This window comes from Mesoplodon mirus, assembly GCF_964341445.2.
Source record: "Mesoplodon mirus genome assembly, chromosome: 1".
Classification (NCBI taxonomy): domain Eukaryota; kingdom Metazoa; phylum Chordata; class Mammalia; order Artiodactyla; family Ziphiidae; genus Mesoplodon; species Mesoplodon mirus.
The window spans coordinates 70747940-70768659 of record NC_138976.1 but is presented as its reverse complement, the minus strand read 5'-3'; the positions used below and the strand labels follow the sequence as shown (position 1 = coordinate 70768659).

The window sequence follows — 20720 nt, the reverse complement described above, 5'->3', positions numbered from 1 at the left end:
CTAATTCTCATAGCAATCCTGAATGGTAATCCTGGGTGGTACTTTAATAATCTTCACCTTACATGTGAATGTCACTTCTGCTTCCAAAGCTTCAGTAGCTTCCCAGTTACTTTCAGCATATTTTTCAGTCCTCTATCACCCAACACAACCTATTTTTAAATCATTCCCCATTAGTCCTCTTAACCCATAATATTCTATTCAAGCCCAGTTGCTCTGTTCCTTATATGTTCCTTGTGCTTCTCTTTTTTAAAAAATTGAGGTACAATTGACATATAACCACAATAAGTTAACATTCACCACACATAGTTACAATTTTTTCTTCTTGTGATGAGAAATTTTAAGATCTACTCTCTTAGCAACTTTCAAATATACAATAGAGGGCTTCCCTGGTGGCGCAGTGGTTGGGGGGTCTGCCTGCCGATGCGAGGGACGTGGGTTCGTGCCCTGGTCCGGGAGGGTCCCGCGGAGCGGTTGGGCCCGTGGGCCGTGGCCGCTGGGCCTGCGCGTCCGGGGCCTGTGCTCCGCAGCGGGAGGGGCGGCAGTAAGAGGCCCGCGTACCAAAAAAAACAAAAAACAAAAACAATAGAGTATTGTTAACTTCCTCGTGATATTGTGAGACTGAGTCTCTGCAGGCTTGGTTCTAAACACACTTTGTCCTGTCACAAACGCCACCCTGTGTTTGAAACCTCTGGCACCTCCCTACTAAACTCTTAGTTCTTTATTCCTCTGACATTTACTTTTAGCTTGTTATATTCTTTTGATTTTTGTGTTGAGGACCGGGATGGGATCTTACTTATCTATGCTGTTCCTACATCTTTTGTACTATATGGTTCTCAATAAATGTGTAGAATGAATTTATACAACTCTCTGATTTTATGTTGATAATTATGCTTTTGAGTTCATGTTGATAACTACATTAAGAGTGATATTAAAGATTACATACATAAGAACACACAGTTTTGGTTCTGTAGAACCAAAAAACTGTAGATTTTTTTCACAGTTTGTCTCCAAGTTAAACTATAAGAACCTGAACCATGCCATGCCCTTCAGCTTTCTTGTTAATAAACAAGCAAGCATCAAGCACCATGGTGTGCATAGTAAGTGCTTTTTGAACAAATGAAGAAAAATACCTGGGGTGGATGATAGTATTATAGTGACAATGAGGCTTCGGGTTCAGGTGTTGGCAATACAACCTCTGGAATGAAAAGGTGAGTTATGTATCATCTCTATGTTACAGTACAGTATAACTTTGAATAACTAAACTCCCCATCAAATTTCTTAGATCACTTTCAGATCCTGCCATCTTCTCAAGCTTTTAATATTAAGTATTTCTAAATTCATTCTAAGTCAATAATATATTAGACCAAACAAACATTTTCATTTATCTTAGTGTATATTATAGCCATTGCTGCTTTGATCATAAAACTATTGATGTCAATTACTTATTAAATATAGCAATAAAATTGGAATCTTGGAATGAAAGCAGGAATCTAAACAGCCACTTAGTATTTTATATATATATATAAAATCACAAAGGAAAGTTTTTTTGGTAGGAAAAATCATAGGGAATGAGAGAAAAGAGCTAACACATGAGAAGGAGGTATGTTATTTCAGCATGTTTTATCTTAGCATTTAAAATGATATTGAATTCTGACATCCAAATGGCCTACTAATTCTATACTAAGGGTAGAAACACACCCTCCAGGACCATGAATTCTTTCAGGTAGCATTGTGGTGCCTTTTCTTCCTTTACATGAATGCTTTAATAGATGACCTTTAAGAATACTTAATAACACTGAACACAAAGAACTGAGGAATTTGACTTTGTACTCCTTGGCCAAGATCCCAGAAATCCACGTGACCTACCAAACTGGAGGCAAAGGAAAAAGAATTTGACTTTTTGATTATATAAATCCATTAATTTAGTCAAATTTCTAGTAAAAATGGGGCATTATTTTTTTAAAAGTAAACTAGACCTTAAATAATATAAGAAGCTAACTAGATTCCTCACTCATTCAACAAATACATATTGAATATTTACTATGTGCCAGTGACAATGATGAAGATGACAAGGTCTCTCTCTTTTAAAAAATGACAGGCATTAAATAATTGCACACAGATCATTTTATTACAGTTGTGAAGGAGTACTATGCATTTCTCACACTATGACCTCAATCTCTGAGTGACTGCAATAGCATGATGCTGGCTGGGGTAAGGAGAGGGAGTTATGTAATATGTAATGAGAACCTGAAATGAAACATTAAGTTAAAGGGAACATCTGGGAAGACCTTGAGGTCTTGAACTTTCTAGGAACTAAAAGAAAGCTAGAGTACAGAAAGCAAGGGGGAGAGTCAATTGAAATGAAGCTGGAGAGGTAAGCAGGAACAGACTGAAGAGCCTTTTAGGCTCTAAAAGCCTAAAAGGGGAGCAGGGACTTTAAGGTTCACCAGATCACACAGAGCTTTGAAAGTCATATTAGGATTTTGATTTAGGAGTCAGAAAAGAATTAGTGGTTAATAAGTGAGGGGTCTTCACTGGGAATAAAGTGCGTCATAAGTAATTCGGTAAATTCGTTTCTGGAAGTGGTGTAGAGAATTCTTTTCAGACAAAAGATGAATAGTTTTAGGTTGTTTTGTTTTAAAAAGTTGAGTAGGTAAATACATTCATTTATTGTGCACCGTGTATGTACAATGCAATGTACTTCAAACATCACCCACTTCCCCCTGAAATCCAAGGTTTCTAAAATGACAAGGAAAGCGGGACAGAGTGAAGTATAGACATGATCAGCAAAGGTACTGTCTTAGAGTATAAATCTAGGCTTTTGAGAGCCTTTAGCAACTTTCCAGGAATACCCTCACTGCCCTCTTCAACTAATAAATTTCAATGTAGTTTCAAAAGAAGTCTTTAGGCCTACTCTTCAACCCTAGACTACAACTCCATGTGATCAGGTTTAATATCATTATAAATGGGATGTGGATGAGTTTACAATCAGTATCCCAAAAAAGATAATGGATATAAACATCAAGTAAGTATAAAATTTACCTTTTATTTAAAATGAGGCAAATTCTGAAATACCATAAAGTTGAACCCCAAGAATAAGCTGATCCATATAAACATTGCTTTACAATGGAATTTAAGTAACTGCTCTGTAATTGAAAAATACACACAAAAAGAGAGTACTTATAAATAATTGAAAGTGTTCACATTCATTTGTCATTCTAAACAAACAAAAGAAATTCATGTTTTTAAATATCATTTTGGAAAATCAGTCAACTATGAACCAACCCCTCAATGTAAAAATAAATGTATCAGGGTAAACTAGGTGAAGGGTACCCCAAACGTCTCTGTACTATCATTGCAACTTCCTGTAAATCTAAACTTATTTAAAAACAAAAAGTTAAAAAAAACATATTTGGGATCTATAAACACAGACCAAACACACTGGCCTTTAAGATTACTTATTTTGATCAATGTAGAATCTGGTGGTGGATTAAGAGAAAAAAATTAAAACAATGAAATCCAGAGTGAAATTTTAAAGCAGAAGTAATGTAAAGTTATGCAGAAATGATTTTAAGCATTAGGTTCAAATACTGGCTATACCACCAACTAGCTGAGTGACCTAGGGCACATCATTTAAGCTCTCAAGAGTACTGTGAAAGTCAAATGAGATATGTGGAAGTAAAGTTTGTAAATTCTAAAGCCTCGTACAAATACTATTATTAATTCAAATTTCCTAGCCTAAATTCCTTTTTGTAAAGATCTGTCCTCATCTTACATCATGTAGTCCTTCAATGGAACAAGAACGCACTTTAAAAATGGTATTCAAACAAGGAAATACAGCAACTCAGTTTATTACATGCAGATTCTTCTGCATTGATGCTAACAGTTCACTGGTCCAAAATTACTAAAATACTTAAAAAACTATACATTATGTAAACAAAACATAAATAAGACAGCATAGTTCTTTGTACATATAGTTTAGTACAGGTTGTTAAGGATTTAGGAATATGTACAATTTTACACAATGGACTGCATTTTCACAATGCATAAATATATATATATATATTTTCTTACAGAAACAAAAATAAGATTCCACTAAAGACACAGAATACCATATTGTAGAGCCACGCTGCAACAGTCCAAATTCAAGAAGAAACATGTCAATGCAAGTGTGCAAAAGCCTAGCTTACTCCAAACTAGTCAAATTTGACTTTGTTCAATTTATGTTATATAGACAGGTAAGTCCTGACTGTCTATTTTAAACAAATAACCTTTGAAAACATACTCATACCAATGAGTGAAATGGAACAGATTTTTCCCTCCCCAAGAAAAACAAAGCCTTGTTGCAAGCTAATGAAAAGATACATTAAAACACACATACACACACACACAAACTATGTATGTTTTCAACAGTATAATAAAGTTAAAATTTTTATGGGAGTCAAAACAATGCCCCATTATTTAAAAACTGGCTCGTTTAGTCTAAATTCAAGATGCAGCTGTGTCAGGCTTCTCTAAGCCAGATGACTGAAAAGCAGGGAAGACAGAGGCAGGATTTCGACTGGCAGATACAACAATTTGAGAGAGTGATGAAGAGAGTGAAGAAACCTTAGCTGCTGGAGTGTTTATGGTATTCAAAATGGCTCCTTCTGGGCTGACCAACAATTTTTTGACTGATGTATCCAAATGAAATACTGAAGTGCTACTTGGCAGTGAAGGATTACTAGAGCAAATGGCAGAAACCAAAGATGTCTTAGCCAAAAGAGTAGCTGGAGGAGACTTAATTACTGAAGTCAATGACACTGTTGGTGCAGGAGGTGGTACAGAAACTTCAGCAGCTGGGTTTATGGTCTGTGGTGCTGCATGTACTGTGGGTAGAGAACTTGCATTCCCAAAAGAGTTTACAATTTTTGTAGAGCTTCTTAGAGAATGTTTCACAGGTTGCCCACTTAAAGAATTATTTGATGCTAGCGTGATCTTCTGGGCCAGGTTATCTACCGGTGTAGGCTGAATGCCTTGGCCACTGTTAAGAACTAAGGGAGGTCCGTATTTTGGATTAGTGGATATAAGGAGAACATGGCTGCCAGCTCCAAGACCTTGTGGTGGAACAATAAAGCGAGTTCCGTTAATCATGATTTGTGTGCCAGGTGCCAAAGGCGTACTGGTATTGATGACTATTTTTTGCTGAATACAAGGCTCACTGAACTGGCCCCCTGCCACACTAGTTACATTTGATGGTGCTGCACCAGTGTGAACGGCAGTGCCAGCTGGAGCAGAACTGTAACTGGGGGTTGATTTTACGAAAGCAGGGGACAGTTGCTGGTTTGGCAGAGAAGCAAAATTGGAAATGTTAATTATTTTACCTGGATTCGGTGAAAGGGATGGAAATTCAGTTTGAGGTTTATTTGTGTTTATACTTGTTGGCACTGTAGTTGAAACCCCTGGTGACTGAAACTGGACGGAAGTCCGAGATTGTCTTTTAGAAAGAGATACAGAACGTGTGGTTCCTGGTACTGTTGCGGCTTGTGGAACTGTGTTGATTATTTTAGGGGATACAGTCACAGATGTAGGCAAGGCAACTGTAACAGGGATTTGCAAAGCTGATGTTAGACATTTAGGAGACACTGTTGGTTGTGTATTTGAAATCAGAACAGATGATGCAAGATGTCCTGTTTTCACAGTTGATATAGCCACAGTGTTTCCGAGATTTGACGTGCAAAGTCTATTTGACAAAATAGGCATAATTCTTGAAGAGGTATCATTTCCACTGACTAAAACAGGAGGTCGTGTCCCAACTGAGGCAGAGGTTGAGGTCACTGAAAGAGAACCCAAAGATACATTTGCTCCTGTTACTGAAAACATGTTTACTGTTCTTGAAGCAGAAACCACTGATTCATTAACAGGAGTAATATTTTGACTCACAAAATTTGAGCTTACTGGAACTGAATTACCACTTGTTGACAGTGGCAAAACATAGCCCTTGGTACTTTTTTCTTCTCCTTTTGGGGTTACATTTTGCAATAGGTTAATTGATGGTACAGCTGGCACACTGCCTGAAGTATTTACAATTGCTTGGCCTATGTTTAGCCCAATTTTCACATCTTTTATCTGAGACACAGTTGGTGATGAATTTATTTTTATTGGTGCTCCCACTGTAGATGGAATTAGTACTATCTGGGGCTGCTCTGGAGCCTTAACATATGTTTTACTCAAGGGAGGAGGAAGAGTTTGTTTGAATGGTTCTGCCACAATAGTTGGGGTTGAAGTGCCACTGGGAATTGCAGCATTAATAAAAACTAATTTCTGGGCAGAAACACCTGTAGATGTTGGTGCAGCTGCCACATTAATTGCAGTTCCACTGCCAGAAGAAAGAATAGATGGAGCTGACACCAGCATAAGTTTCTGAACTGGAGTCCCACTGACCATATCTTCATTTGTTGCTGCTGTTGCTTCTGATCTTGTAACAGGGTAACTTTTTGTGACATAATCTACTTGTTGCTGTTTAGCTTGTGTATGAATAACATTTGTACTGGTTTGTCCAAAATTTCCTGTTGATATGCTAATTACGCTTACTGAACTATTTGCTGTTGATGGCAGGAGAGTGCTAGAAGAAACAGAAGACTTTAAGGGAGAGGAGGGCATGTGTGAAGTTTTATCTATCATGTGCCCCAAATTACTACTGCAGGAAGGTTGGCTTAATGTAAATTTAAGATTTTTCCCCGTGGATGGATTAAAGCCAGCTGGAATGGAAACAGAAGTAGGTGCTTGGCCAAAAGGTGGGAGACTAGATGTAGCAGTTGTTCCAGCTACTGGCGAAAAAGCAGAGGATGATGAAGTTGTTGATTTTGGCACTAGAAATGCCTGAAGCTGAGGAGCAAAAGTAAAAACTGAACTTGAAGATAAACTATTGGATGAATTTTGATCTGGATTGGTCTGTACTTTTACAACTCCAGTGTTCCCACCTCGTGTCCTAACAAGAATTGACTGTGAATCTCTTATGCATACAGTTTTCAGTTCTTGCTTTGCTTCAGAAGAATCAGGAGTTTGTTGTGCAAAACAGTTGAGGGAACTACCGGGATTTGTAGATCCATTTAGTGTTGTTGCTGATAACTGAGGCTGAACTGTTGAGGAAGTGGCGGGTGAAGCAATGGGCTGGGGGAATGCGGCTGCTGAAACTGCATTCTTGACTTTTCCTGCCTCACTCTGGCTAGTCTTAACTGGTGGTGTTAATAAATTACTTATGGAGGTTACAGGTGTCAAAGGCTGTGGTCTAGCATTACTCACATTTGACAAAGGTGTAACTGTCTTGTTGAAAGCTGTATTAGGTAGTTGGGTAGAAACAGTTCCTGTTGGGTTGACAAGAACTGATGCTAAAGAAGAGTTTACATTTGCTGTCTGTGGGAAAGATGAACCATGTCGTTCTGTACCTTTTTGTTGAAGTGGTGGTATTTCTTTTGCAACTGCTTTCCCTTCCTTGTGCTGAATTACAAAATTCTTAGGCAGAATGAGAACCTGCTGCATGATTTTTTCTCCTGTTTTAGGATCCAGCATAGGTTGCATCTGAATCTTTACAGAGCTGTTATGAAGATCTATGGGCAACCACTGGCCACAGGGCATTTTGTATACCATCTGTAAAGGACCTTTTGTACTGGTGTGGCAGGTCAATGCTGGCTTTATGGGGCTTGCTTCTGGAGGAGATATAACTGGCTTTTCCACAGCAGAAGCACTTCTACCTGTGGAAGGGGGCAGTTGATTTGTTAAGGTCACTTTGTTCCCAATATTCTTTGCAAGCAAGGCCTGAATAGGTTTGGTCCCTTTCTGGAGAGTAGACACTGGTGTTGAATCCAATGAGGCAAATGACTCTGGAAACAGTGGCTCTGTCTGCTTTGATTCATTCAAACAGTCAGTTTGCATATCACCTTCTACAGTCTCAACTGTTGTCTCATTTGTGCTTAACTTTGCTTTCTTCCTTGGCGAAAGCTCTTTTGTGCTATCATCCAGATAATTAGTTTGTTTGGACTGCCGTTTAAGTGTTTTAGGCAGTGTCTTAGGTACATCTTTAGAAGGCAATTCTTTTTTCAGCAACTTGCTTCTGGCCATAGGTAAATCTATTTCTGACAATTTCATATCATCTGAAAATTATAAAACAAGCATTTTGTTTATATAAAACAGCAACTGAATAGCAATGGTAAGACCAATTATAAAAAAGAAAGTCAATCTTTGAACAAGCAATTTATTAAGAAACCTGTAGGGCGATTCAAAAGTCTCAGTACCACTGATGGAAATTAAGGTAAGGTGACCTTTGACATGGTAATCCTGACATTGTAACCATTCCCAAGAACAACATATTTTTTTAATAAGGAAATTATTTTTGATCAAATTCTGCTGCCAATACAAGTGTAAAAGGAAAGTTTACATCTTTTAAAGAGATACTCAAGCCAGCAATTAGGGCTCAGAATTTAGATTTGGAAAGGAATCTAGTCTAGTTCTCTCCTTCTAGATAGGGAAACCTTCATATCAAAGAGAGATGGTTGGGCTTCCCTGGTGGCACAGTGGCTGAGAGTCTGCCTGACAATGCAGGGGGTGCGGGTTCGTGCCCTGGTCTGGGAGGATCCCGCGTGCCGCGGGGTGGCTGGGCCCGTGGGCCGTGGCCGCTGGGCCTGCGCGTCCGGAGCCTGTGCTCCGCGGCGGGAGAGGCCGCGGCAGTGAGAGGCCCGCATATCGCAAAAAAAAAAAAAAAAAAAAAGAGAGATGGTTCTCCATATTTTCTATTTTTAGAGAGAGACTCTACGGAATAAAAAATGTCCAGCTTTTTCTGGTGTTTAATTATTCCTACAGTAAAAAAATTATGTTCAGGGCTTCCCTGGTGGCACAGTGGTTGAGAGTCCGCCTGCCAATGCAGGGGACACGAGTTCGTGCCCCGGTCCGGGAAGATCCCACATGCCGCAGAGCGGCTAGGCCCGTGAGCCATGGCCGCTGAGCCTGAGCGTCCGGAGCCTGTGCTCCGCAACGGAAGAGGCCACAACTGTGAGAGGCCCGCGTACCGCAAAAAAAAAAAAAAAAAAATTATGTTCATATCTGATCAAACTGGATTGATGAGAAGTTACTCTTTTTCAATTCACCGGACATGGAAAACAATAGGTTAATACATTTCTAACCACAAATTTTTATACCTCTTAGATAACTAAAGAAAGTTATTTAACTAGATTTATAGAATAAAATAATCTGATAAGTTGAAATGCATTACAGATCATCTAATCCAGCCTCCTTATAAGAATGAGGTGTCCACTCTGGTCTCTTAGGCCATCAACCTTGATCATTCCTCATTAAAAAAAAAAAAATCTTCACAATTATTAGGGACTTGACAAGTTCCATTTAAAGCAAACATCAGGGGCTTCCCTGGTGGCGCAGTGGTTGGGAGTCTGCCTGCTAATGCAGGGGACACGGGTTCGAGCCCTGGGCTGGGAGGATTCCACATGCCGCGGAGCAGCTAGGCCCGTGAGCCACGACTGCTGAGCCTGCGCATCTGGAGCCTGTGCTCCGCAGCAGGGGAGGCCGCAATAGTGAGAGGCCCACGCACCGCGATGAAGAGTGGCCCCCGCTTGCCGCAACTAGAGAAAGCCCGCGCACAGAAACAAAGACCCAACACAGCAAAAAAAATAAATAAATAAAAAAAAAAAGAAGGGAGTCATCCTTTGACCAGTGAGGAAACTGAGTTTAAATAAATAAATAAATAAATAAATAAATAAAGCAAACATCAGAAATAGTGCTTCAAAATTAATAATAATAAAAAGAAGAGGCTAAACTATTTCAAAGGGACTGCATATCAATGATGTGTGGTCTGTAATGAGCAATAACATGCCTACAGTTTGGAGTTGGGCACCGACTCCAGAAACTCCTAGAACAGTAATAATGACTCCAAAGAACCTTTAATAAGACATTAGTACACCTTCAAACATAACAGATTTCCCCAATCAATGAACTTCATTAACCAGATTATCCTTTATCTCCACAAAAGATACTAAAATTCCTCTTTGTGCTTTTAGTGTTGATTTAAAGAAAGTTTGAACGCCTACCTGAATCAAGATGATCCTTCTCCAGGATATCTAGAGGTTCTGTGGTGTCTATAGACTTGCTACTGAGTTCTACTTTTGGAGATTCTTTTCCAGGATCTCCTTCACCTTCTTCAGCAGTCCACAGTTCTCCAGTAAATTTATCGTGATCAGGCTGTCTTCTGAAATCATCATAGTCTTTCTTTAGGCGACTCCTGAAGAAAAATATTCGACACAACCAACAATACGTACGTACTGAACTCTTGGAAGCTAAAGTACCTTCTAACATTTTAAGCTATATTTTAGTATTTTCAGTTAAGTCACTAAACCTATGTTTTAACCAAGTGTGTCTAAGATGCCAATGACTATTGTTCAAGAAGACAAAACACAGGGTGTAGGCATAAGAAACTTAAAAAATTTTATCTGCAATTTCAGAATAAAGTGTTCGAACATACACCTATTTGTCTTTCTAAAGGCTACTGTTAGACCTATTAAATGAGAAAAAGGTAATTTTTTTTCTAGCTGCACTGATAGAAATAGATTTGAGATAGTCTTAAAACTGCTGATTATAATATAGTTTAAAAGGTAATTTAAAAGAGTTAATCAAAAAGTTCTAAGAAACAGTGTGTATTATTTTTGACTATTATACAAAGAGTAACAAACAAAAACAATCCATCATTTAATCCTGAGAGCAATCATACCTAAAACTTTGGGTCTCACTAGAAATTATTTTTTTAAATTAAGCATAGGGAAACAAAGCTGAAAAGTGATCTTTCAGAGATCCTTTTCACATAAAAACATAATACCTATGTTTCTACAACACTAAGAGAGATAGAAACATTTCCAAATGATTACATGGTATTTTAGAGATCCTTTCTTATTCATTTGCTTTCAACTGAGTTTCTCTATTTTACTTTTACCCTTTGTTTATTTTTGTTTGTTTTAAAAAAATCTGAACATACATTCTCCAATTTACTTTTGCTACAAATTCCTATCTGTGTGGGACTTCCCTGGCGGTCCAGTGGTTAGGACTTCGCCATCCAATGCAGGGGGTGTGGATTCGATCCCTGGTCAGGGAGCTAGGATCCCACATGCCTCGTGGCCAAAAAGCCACAACATAAAACAGAAGCAATGTTGTAACAAATTCAATAAAGACTTTGAAAATGGTCCACATCAAAAAAAAAAAAATTCCTATGTGTGCATACTGGAGTTTAAATCTCACCTCTGTTACTTAACAGTTGTAAGACTTTGGGCAAGTTCCTTAAACTTTCTAAGCATCAGTTTACTTATTTGTACAATGAGGATAATAATAGCACTTCCTTCATAGTTTGTGTGGCACATAAATATTCAACAAATGTTAGTTAATAATTACTTTATTTATCTTTCAATTATTGTGTAAGGGTTTTATAGAGCAGATGAGGGCTGTAAGATACCAGAGTGGGTTACCAAAGGATAACTGTAAAATTAATTTCATTTTAGTAATATCTATATGGGGGTAGTATAAAATTCCTCCCTTCTCAGTCTTCTCAAATCAGCTAATGACTTTGCTCCTTATTTCAGGAAAAATGGAAGCAATCAGACAAGAACTCTCATATGCTCACACCTTGTCTGCAACTTAAGACCTTCATCTGTACTCATACACTCCATCTTCCTATCTAAGCTAACCCTTCCAACTTACGCATCTTCTCTCACCTAGTCAAGAATCTCACTCAACCAAACGTCCCTTCCATTGTCTGAGTTCATTTTTGCCTCTCTATTCAATCATTTCCACCAGTATACAAACATGTTATTTCTCCCATTAATAAAAACAAATGACCCAACTTGACTCCAACTTGTCCTACCAGGTACTGCCCTATTTCTCTGCTCTACTTTTATAGAAAAACTCCAATTCCTCACCCCTAATTCTCTTGAACAGACTCCTTAGACTTTTACCCACATCTCTATCAACACAGCTCCTCAAGGTCATCAATGATATTGCCAAATTTAACAATGAATTCTCGTCCTCATCTTCCTCAATCCATCATGATCAGCCTCCTTTTTAAAACATCTTCTTTACCTCGTTTCTAAGACACCACTCTTGGTTATACTCCTACCTTGCTGAATACTCCTTCTCAGTCACTTCTGCTGAGTCCTGCCATCTCCATCACCTCTAACTGTTGGAATGTCCCAGGGTTCAGTCTCTCTTATCTATGCTCATATACTAGGCGATTTCTACCATCTCACAGCTTAAATATAATCTATATCCTGACAACCCCCAAATTTATACCTCCAGCCTGGCTTACTCCCTTTAACTGGGACTAATATGCTAAACTGCCTACTCAGTAACTCCAATTAGACATCTGAAAGGCATATCAAACTTAACATGTTGAAATCCAAACTCCTGAATCCACTCCCTCCCCAAAACTACTTCTTTGTTTCCCCTATCTCAGCTAATGGCAATTGCATTATTCCAGTTGTTTAGATAAAAAATATTAGGCACCATCTTTTTCTCCTCATTTTTTCTGACACTCCATATGCAAGCCTTAAAGAAATTCTACCAGTCCTACTTTCAAGATCTATCCAGAATCCAAGCACTCCTTGCCGTCTGCATTGCTACTATCATGGTCCAAGCCACTATCATTTTTTGCCTGGACTACTAATATAGTGTAACTGACTTCCCTGCCTTTATCGTCATCCCACACTACACTATCTCAACAGAACCGGCAGAGCGAGTGCTTTAAAACGTAAGTCAGATCATGTACTTCCTCTGTTTAAAGCTCTTCAATGGCTTCTCATCTCAGAGTAAAAGCCAAAATCCTTAAACACGTACATGATCTGGCTACCTTTCCCTATACTTCTCTGACTCTTGACTCTTACCACTTTCCTCCTCACTCACTCAGCTCCGGTTATTTTTGCCCCTTTGCATTTCCTATAAATGTCAATCATGCTTTTAACCTTAGGGCTTCTACATCTTCTTTTCTCTTAGATATCCACTTGGCTCTCTCCCTTATTTCCTTCAGGTCTCTTTTCAAACATCAACTCACCAGGGAAGCGTTCCCCAACACCCTGGTAAATGACCAATCATTATCCCATCCAAACTAAGCATTTCTTATTCCTTATTTCTTAACCTGCTTCATTTTTCTTCACAGCACTTCTCACCATCTGACATTTGAGTTTGTCTGTCTGAATAGACTTAAAACTAGTAAGGAAATTGAATCAATAATCAAAAAAATCTCTAAACATTTCTCCAAAGATATATAAATTGCCATAAGCACATGAAAAAACACTCAATCTCACTAATCATTAGGGAAATGCAAATCCAAACTACAATGATATACAACCTCATATTCATTAGGATGGCAATTTAAAAAAAAGAAAATCACAAATGTTGGTGAGGATGTGGAGAAGCTGGAACTCTTGTAACTGTTGGTGGGAATGTAAAATTGTACGGTCACTGTAGAAAACAGTATGGTAGTTCCTCAAAAAATTAAAAATACAATTACCATATTCCTCTTCTAGGTATACACCCCCAAATTTGAAAGCAGGGTCTTGGATATTTGTACACCCATGTTCATAGCAGCATTATTCATAATAGCTAAAACATGAAAAGCCTCCCAAATGCCGATTACAGATGAATGGATATATGCATAAAATGCAATATTATTAAGCCTTTAAAAGGAAGTAACTTCTGACATATGCTGCAATATGGATGAACCCTGAGAACATTATGCTAAGTGAAATAAAGCCAGTCACAAAAAGACAAATATTTTGTACTATATGAGGTACTTAGTCAAAATCATAGATACAGAAAGTAGAATGGTGGTTACCACGGGATGGGGGGAAGGGGGGAATGGGGAGTTATCGTTTAACAGGTATAGCGTTTCAGTTACACAAGATGAGGTTCTGGAGATGGATGGGGTAACAGTGACACAACATCATGAATGTATTTAATATCACTGAACAGTACACTTAAAACTAGTTAAGATGGTAAATTTTATTTGTGCATTTTACCACAATGAAAAAAAATGGGGGAGAAAAAAGAATATAAACCACACAGTAAGAGTTTTGTTTAATCAACAGTACTTTGTCAGGGCTAAGGAGGTACCTTGTATACAGTAGGTACTCAAAAATATCTGAATTACAAATCAATGGAAAACTATACTAAATGATACCAGGACACCTTCCATAATCATAAAGAGCCTTAAAAAAGATAATAAAGCTTGATTTACCTGTTTCTTTGAAAAGCTTTCATTAACTTTGGTTCCCATGGCAGCAATTCATTTAAAAGACGTATCAATGTACTATGCAATTCTTTTACAGCTTGCCTCCGATGATACCATTTGCCCTAAAAAACACAATTTTAAAAGTAAATTCCTTAGACTTAATCCAAAAGTAAATGCCAATACTTATTTTCTGAGTAAAAAACAAAACAGAATGCCAATACCCATCAAATAAGTACATATCTCTTCTTCAGAAGGTTGCAGCAAGGAGGAAAATATCCTATAATAAATCTTCTTTGATATACTTTAAAGATTCTCAATTCTACAGGAGAAATCTAAAACCCATTTAATTAAACCAGAAGATAAAATTTTTTTTAAGTTTTTAATTGGGTCAATTATAAACATTTTTATAAATCACTAAAACACATGTAAAGATACAAACATTTATATAACTATGTAAATGACATTGCTCACTTCTGTAAAGTTTCTGTAATTTTTCCAAAACAGTGGGGAAAAAAAGAGAGAAAGCCTGAATTGTTATCCTATTCAAAAGCCATCTTAACAAACTTCCTTAGGAAATTTTACAATTATTTTATTTAAAAATGTTTCCAGCACAGAAAAGCAAACAACTGGTCACCATTTTCAATACTATCATGCTATACTAACGGTTAATTTCTGACATGCCCTCCATTTGCTAAGTATTATCCTAAGTATTTCATTCATACTTGGAGAGAAAGAGACAGAGAGAGAGAGAGAGACAGACAGATGGAGAGGGAGGGAGGGAGGGAGGAAGGGAGGGAGAGAGAGATCGAGTGAACATGAGAGTTCACGTATACTAGCAGTTATAAAAGGCCTCTAAAGTGTGTGCATTTTTAGTCTTACTTAACAAATGATGAAACTAAGGCTCAGAGAGATTAAATGACTTGTTTAAGGTTCTCTGACTTGAACCCAGATCTGCCTGTTGGTGAAGTCCAAGTTCTTTAGAACTAATTACATCACTGCCTCTAAAAACTGTATTACATAAATTCAATCTGACACAGGTTATAAAACCTCTAGTAAAGATACATTTCATCAGCACCCATAAAATTACTTGAATACGATAGGTACAGTAAGATTACAGAAGGTATAACTTTAGGTAGCCAACCCCCCCTTCTCCACAATGTTAGTGAACACCAGCTATCCACATCACCACCACCATCATCACTATAGTCCCTTACTGTTATATAACCAAGTTGTATTCTTTTTTACTTGGTAACAGCTTTGAGATATAATTTACATACCATATAGTCCACTCAATTTATTTCTTTTGTAACAAAAGGCACACAACTATATATGTTACACATCACATTTAACCTGCATAAAATTAGATTTCACCCCACAGGAACTCTGAGTCAATTTGCATATAGGTAAAACATTAAGGCAGAAAAATAACCACTCCCTACAGCAAAGCATATTCTAAAATGTGTGCACAGATTTCCCAACTTTATATATATCTAAAACTTTTCCTTTTGTCATGGAAATTTTAAACATATACAAAACTAAGTGATCAATAACAGTGCATTTCCTACTCCTGAAAATTTTGTGCTTTAAACCAACACAACGTTTATGCACATAAAAATAAACAACATTTCTAACTGAGGTTTTTATACTTCAGAAGGGAAATTGTTCATTAGAAGAGTAGGAAGAGGTGAGATTATATGTGCATGTGCTCATAATGAATATGGAACCTAGGCTCACTGACTAACTTTTGTGTCTTCTCAGTGGCATAACAAATTATAGTATTGTTAAAAAATTTCAAGAAAAGTAACTTTTATTTCATAAAATATACTAACCTGAAGAGACTTTCCATCTTGTCAAAAGCATTCTAAAAGGATCCAACTAACAATGAGTTATACCTCAAAAGTTTATTTTTCTCAAAGAAATGTTATGAGAGAGTATAAAGTGCATATTCTAACCCATGAAAACAAAACTATTAGATTATAAATAATAAAACTGAGCAAGAAATAACTTTCATCTATGGAAAGCCATTTGAGGAAGATGAAAAGACAGGTAACAGCTACCCTAAATCCTTTTCAGAATGAGGTAAGATTTTGTTTCAATAAAAAATAGAAAATAGTAGATGGAGATTTTTCCCTTTAACAAGGCATATCAACATTATTTTTTTCTACATATCAACTTCTATTAGGCGCAAAAATGAAATGGTGACAGTGGAAATAAACTTTTCCTAAGCTAACGAGAGCAGAAAGAGGTAAGGAATGAAGGTGGGGAGAATATTCTCTTCATGGTATAATTAACTGGAAAAGCATTAAAGGATTAGGGGGCACCAGGCATGCTGAATTCCTTATTAACTGGGCGTTACATGGGGAAGAATTACAGATGCAGAGTTAACCTGGGCAGTACGGTGGCTGTATGGATTAGTGTGGTGGTGATGGGGTAGGGAATACAGAACTATCAGTGTTATGGGACTTTCAGGACTAGGTAGATGAAGCACGGAAAGGGGAGACTGTGTAACTGGATACTACTTAAAGCCATTTATCAACTCTGTTTGTGTCTCTACTAAATTACAACATTAATTTTTATAGGAAAGAGTTTTAAAAATATTAGGAAAATTTTACCTTTTGATTTTATTTTGGTTACTAAATTTTAATTAATCCAATGCCCAGAAAATATACTACTGAACAGGGGGGGTCATATAAATCAATCAGAGAATAGAGTCCTAACTTCCATATAACTCTGTTTTACCCACTGACCTGTTTGTAAATGTCTGAGGCCTTCAACCTTATGTATGTTTTTTGGCCTTCTTCCCCTTCTTTATACTGCATATTCTTAACTTGGGGTAGTGATGGTATGGTATCTCATTTATATTTGAAAATGCCTATCTAATCATTCTGTATTTGAAAAACAAAAAGTTTATTATTTTCATAACACAATTATAGAAAGTAAAGGCTGATAAAATGTTTTGACTAGAAGATATATATAAAGGATACGATGACCTCAACAAAGGGCATCCCTATACCTGCCATGGGGTATGTGTGTCATCTATCAAAAGGGGGCACAGGTTTAAAAAAGTTCAGAATCACTGCTCTAGGACTGGTGTTTGAGGTAGTAAGGTACTTTAATCACTTGACAGTAAAAGAGAAACTCATACTGCTTCTTTCATTTATTATTTCTTTGGTCAATACAATCCAAATGGAAATAAAATAATACGTCCCTTTCTACCTAGTGCTGGTCTCAGAGTGTCACAGTATACAATGGAACTAACGTAGGGAAGTTATGAATTTTTAAATGAAGTTAGTCAAATGGTAATAATCTGCCTTAACTTGGATCTAATATAAAAATCTATTTAAGGGCTTCCCTGGTGGCGCAGTCGTTGAGAGTCTGCCCGCCGATACAGGCGACACGGGTTCGTGCCCCGGTCCAGGAAGATCCCACATGCCACGGAGCGGCTGGGCCCGTGAGCCATGGCCGCTGAGCCTGCGCGTCCGGAGCCTGTGCTCCGCAACGGGAGAGGCCACAACAGTGACAGGCCCGCGTACCAGAAAAAAAAAAAAAAATCTATTTAAAATCAAACAAAATATTTCCTGAACTTTAAATCAGATCATTAGCAATAGCTTTCCTGACTGATCAACTTTATTTATATACACAGATAAAGGAAAAACTATCATGTTTCTTCTAGGATGAAATTATTAAAGCTAAAAGGGAACTCAGAGGACATAATTTTACAGAAGGAAAGTGTCTAAAGTAAACAGAGAAGTACTTGTAGGTGGAAGAAGACTTTAGAATTCTAGATCTCCTGAATGCTAAAATCCACTTTCCTTCCACTACACAATGCCATCTTCTCATGGGCTACACACAGACAATTCCTGAAGAAGAAAGAGACTATACTGTGTAAGTTCCTATATTTACATGTAGGTATCTCTGTAATGTAAACATTAAAATCTCTAAAATTTACTTTGTTTCATTTGTTTAATTACAGTAGTACTTAAAACTGTGGTGATCTAAAGTTTAAAAGTGAATTTAAAAAACAAGGAAAACAGCAAGTTCCCCATCTTCAAATACATAAGAGAGAATATGGATATAATGAAAATCAGAAAGGCTCTTACAGTTTTTATCTGCACTGATCAATACAGAATCAAAGAAAGTAGATAGAAAGATTAAGTAAATGGTTATTTGTAGAACAGTGTTCTAATTGTTTCTCTAATAAAAAACACATTTAATAAGCTTTACATATATAAATTTAGTGCTGACTTTTCTTTATAAACAGGTATGTGAATATGGGGATAAATGAACAATTTTTAGTATTAGAATTCTCACTATTTTCACAAAAATTTTTTTCTAAAATAATCCCAATGCGTTATGTGAACTTAATAATTCAAACGTTTACTGAAGGTCATTTTGAAAAGAAGAGAGTAATATATTTTTCTTTTATAAATTTACTATGAAATTTAACATAAAGTATGAATTCAAACATACACCATGGAACCAAAGGTATACAATATGGTCTAAATTTGAGGCTTACCTTTCAATACTTTCTCAGCCAATGTCCACAGCAGCTGCAGATTGCCAGCTCCCTTTCCATGAGACGCCCCACTGTCAAACACTAAAGGTTTTATAACCTCATAGGGATTACTACAACAAGGAGCTGGTCTATGGCCACAGGATAAGTCCTTTATTATATTATGCAGTTTTATAAGTTTTTGAATGTGATAGGTTAATAACCTAAGGAACCATAAGAGAAAAGAAACTTTTAAAAAACTTATAAAACTACACAATATTGTAAAATGAAAAGCTGAGTCTATGTGTGTGAAATGAGTGGGGAGGGAAACTTACCTTACAACTAAAGAAAAACTCCATTCTGCTGCAGTAATCGGGTATGACAGCACCAGCATAATGCTGGCTGGGGTGTTGCAAGGAGAGGGAGTTGGCAATCTACTGATGCTGGGGACACTGAACATCTAGAAGGAAGAAAAGAGGAAAGCAAATAAATTCCAGGTTTATTAAATGTCTCATTACCATGGATCTTTTGCACATTTTAATAAGTTTAGATGCTTTGAATATTAAACTTAGGTGAAAGTAGTTTGTTTACACAAATCATTGTTACTTATATAGATTTTCTTATAACATTATATCTAAACAAAATAGGTATCAACAGTTATATGAAGAAAAGATTAACATCACATATAAATATGCAAAGAATGCTTTTTTAAATTGAAAGGGTATTATTGTGAAGATGATAAAAAAGATAATTTTTATGTATAAAATATAATACATATGAAAAAGGCATCAATGCTCTTTTTCTACATGCTTTTACTTACAAATATGTTGTTAAAGCACAGAAACAGGGATCATATGACAAAATATTTTTTGTTATAGGCTTGGTTCTTGTCACAGACATAAATCACATGGTGGAAAGGGATAATAATACATCATGCTTTTCAAATAAAATTCAAATAACTTTTAGAAAAGCCAAATGGATTTGTCTGCAAAGATGTCTCATTTAAAATCACTAGCAATATCCAAAGGTAGGTTACAAATAATTGAAATGCAAATGTGTAAAAACACAGCACAAATCAAATTAACTGTACTTAAGCATGTTAATAATCTAGTTATTTGGCATTCTCCTTAGTCTAAGTAATATTAAGTGAAAAGGTAATAAGTATTTACTTTTTTTTTCTTATTGCTCACCTAAAGAAATTACTACTATATTAGTATATTCCTGCATATTCACAGTTTTCGGGGTAAAACACTGCATTCACCTTGTTGGTATACAGTCCCTTGAAAAATTACTAGTTAGACAGTACAGTGAAATGTCTGCATATTAATATGAAAAAAGTTAAAGAGTATTTTCACACTGCCAGAGGTTCTAATATGAACTATCCTATCATATACTAGTGTTTTCTCTTTAGGTACTCTCACCCATTTTCTCTTAAGACTAATTCAATAGAAAAGGAAAGCATTTGTACTTTATTCTAAAGATATCCTACATTGCACAGCATGTACAACATTTCCATTATATTTCTAAATTAGCATTTAACTAGAAAGCATGAAGACAAACAACTGCATCAGTGATAATATTGGAAGTTTCAGTGTCATTTGACTTTGTAGAGAGGATGGACAGATCACATTCCCAGTGAGATAGTTACTATTCCTGGGGAAGAAAATCTAACAATATGTATGTAACTGATGGTATGTAACCATTTTCATTCACAAAGAAGAAAAAATCCTGAACTAGAAATTAACTATTGGGTAAGTATCTGAATTTGATTCTTTTTAGTAAATAGGTGCTAACAAAGAAGTTAATAAAATTTTGTCAAATGTATACCTGATATCAGAAAGGTGGGTTCTCAAGCAATTCACTGCACAATCTGAATCACTAAGTAATGTTACATATGGTATCGTCAGAGCATAAAAAGGTCCATGTAAGTGAAATTAAGACTGGGAGTATCTTAAAAGCAGAGTCAGTATCCTA

At 36.6% G+C, this 20720-nt stretch overlaps 1 protein-coding gene across 3 annotated transcripts in view; it reads right to left on the bottom strand.

Annotated features, from left to right (window-relative positions):
* Positions 1 to 3835: 3835 nt before the first annotated feature.
* The window catches only part of BRD10 (bromodomain containing 10), a 112781-nt gene continuing 95896 nt past the window's right edge, over positions 3836 to 20720 (bottom strand). For all 3 annotated transcript variants that reach the window (XM_082618064.1, XM_082618065.1, XM_082618066.1), the window contains 3 exons: positions 14261 to 14376; positions 10077 to 10267; positions 3836 to 8132 (listed from right to left, as the gene is read on the bottom strand). In XM_082618064.1, coding sequence (XP_082474190.1) covers positions 4489 to 8132; positions 10077 to 10267; positions 14261 to 14376 — 3951 coding nt within the window. In that variant the 3' untranslated portion in view covers positions 3836 to 4488. The remainder of the gene's footprint in view (positions 8133 to 10076; positions 10268 to 14260; positions 14377 to 20720) is intronic.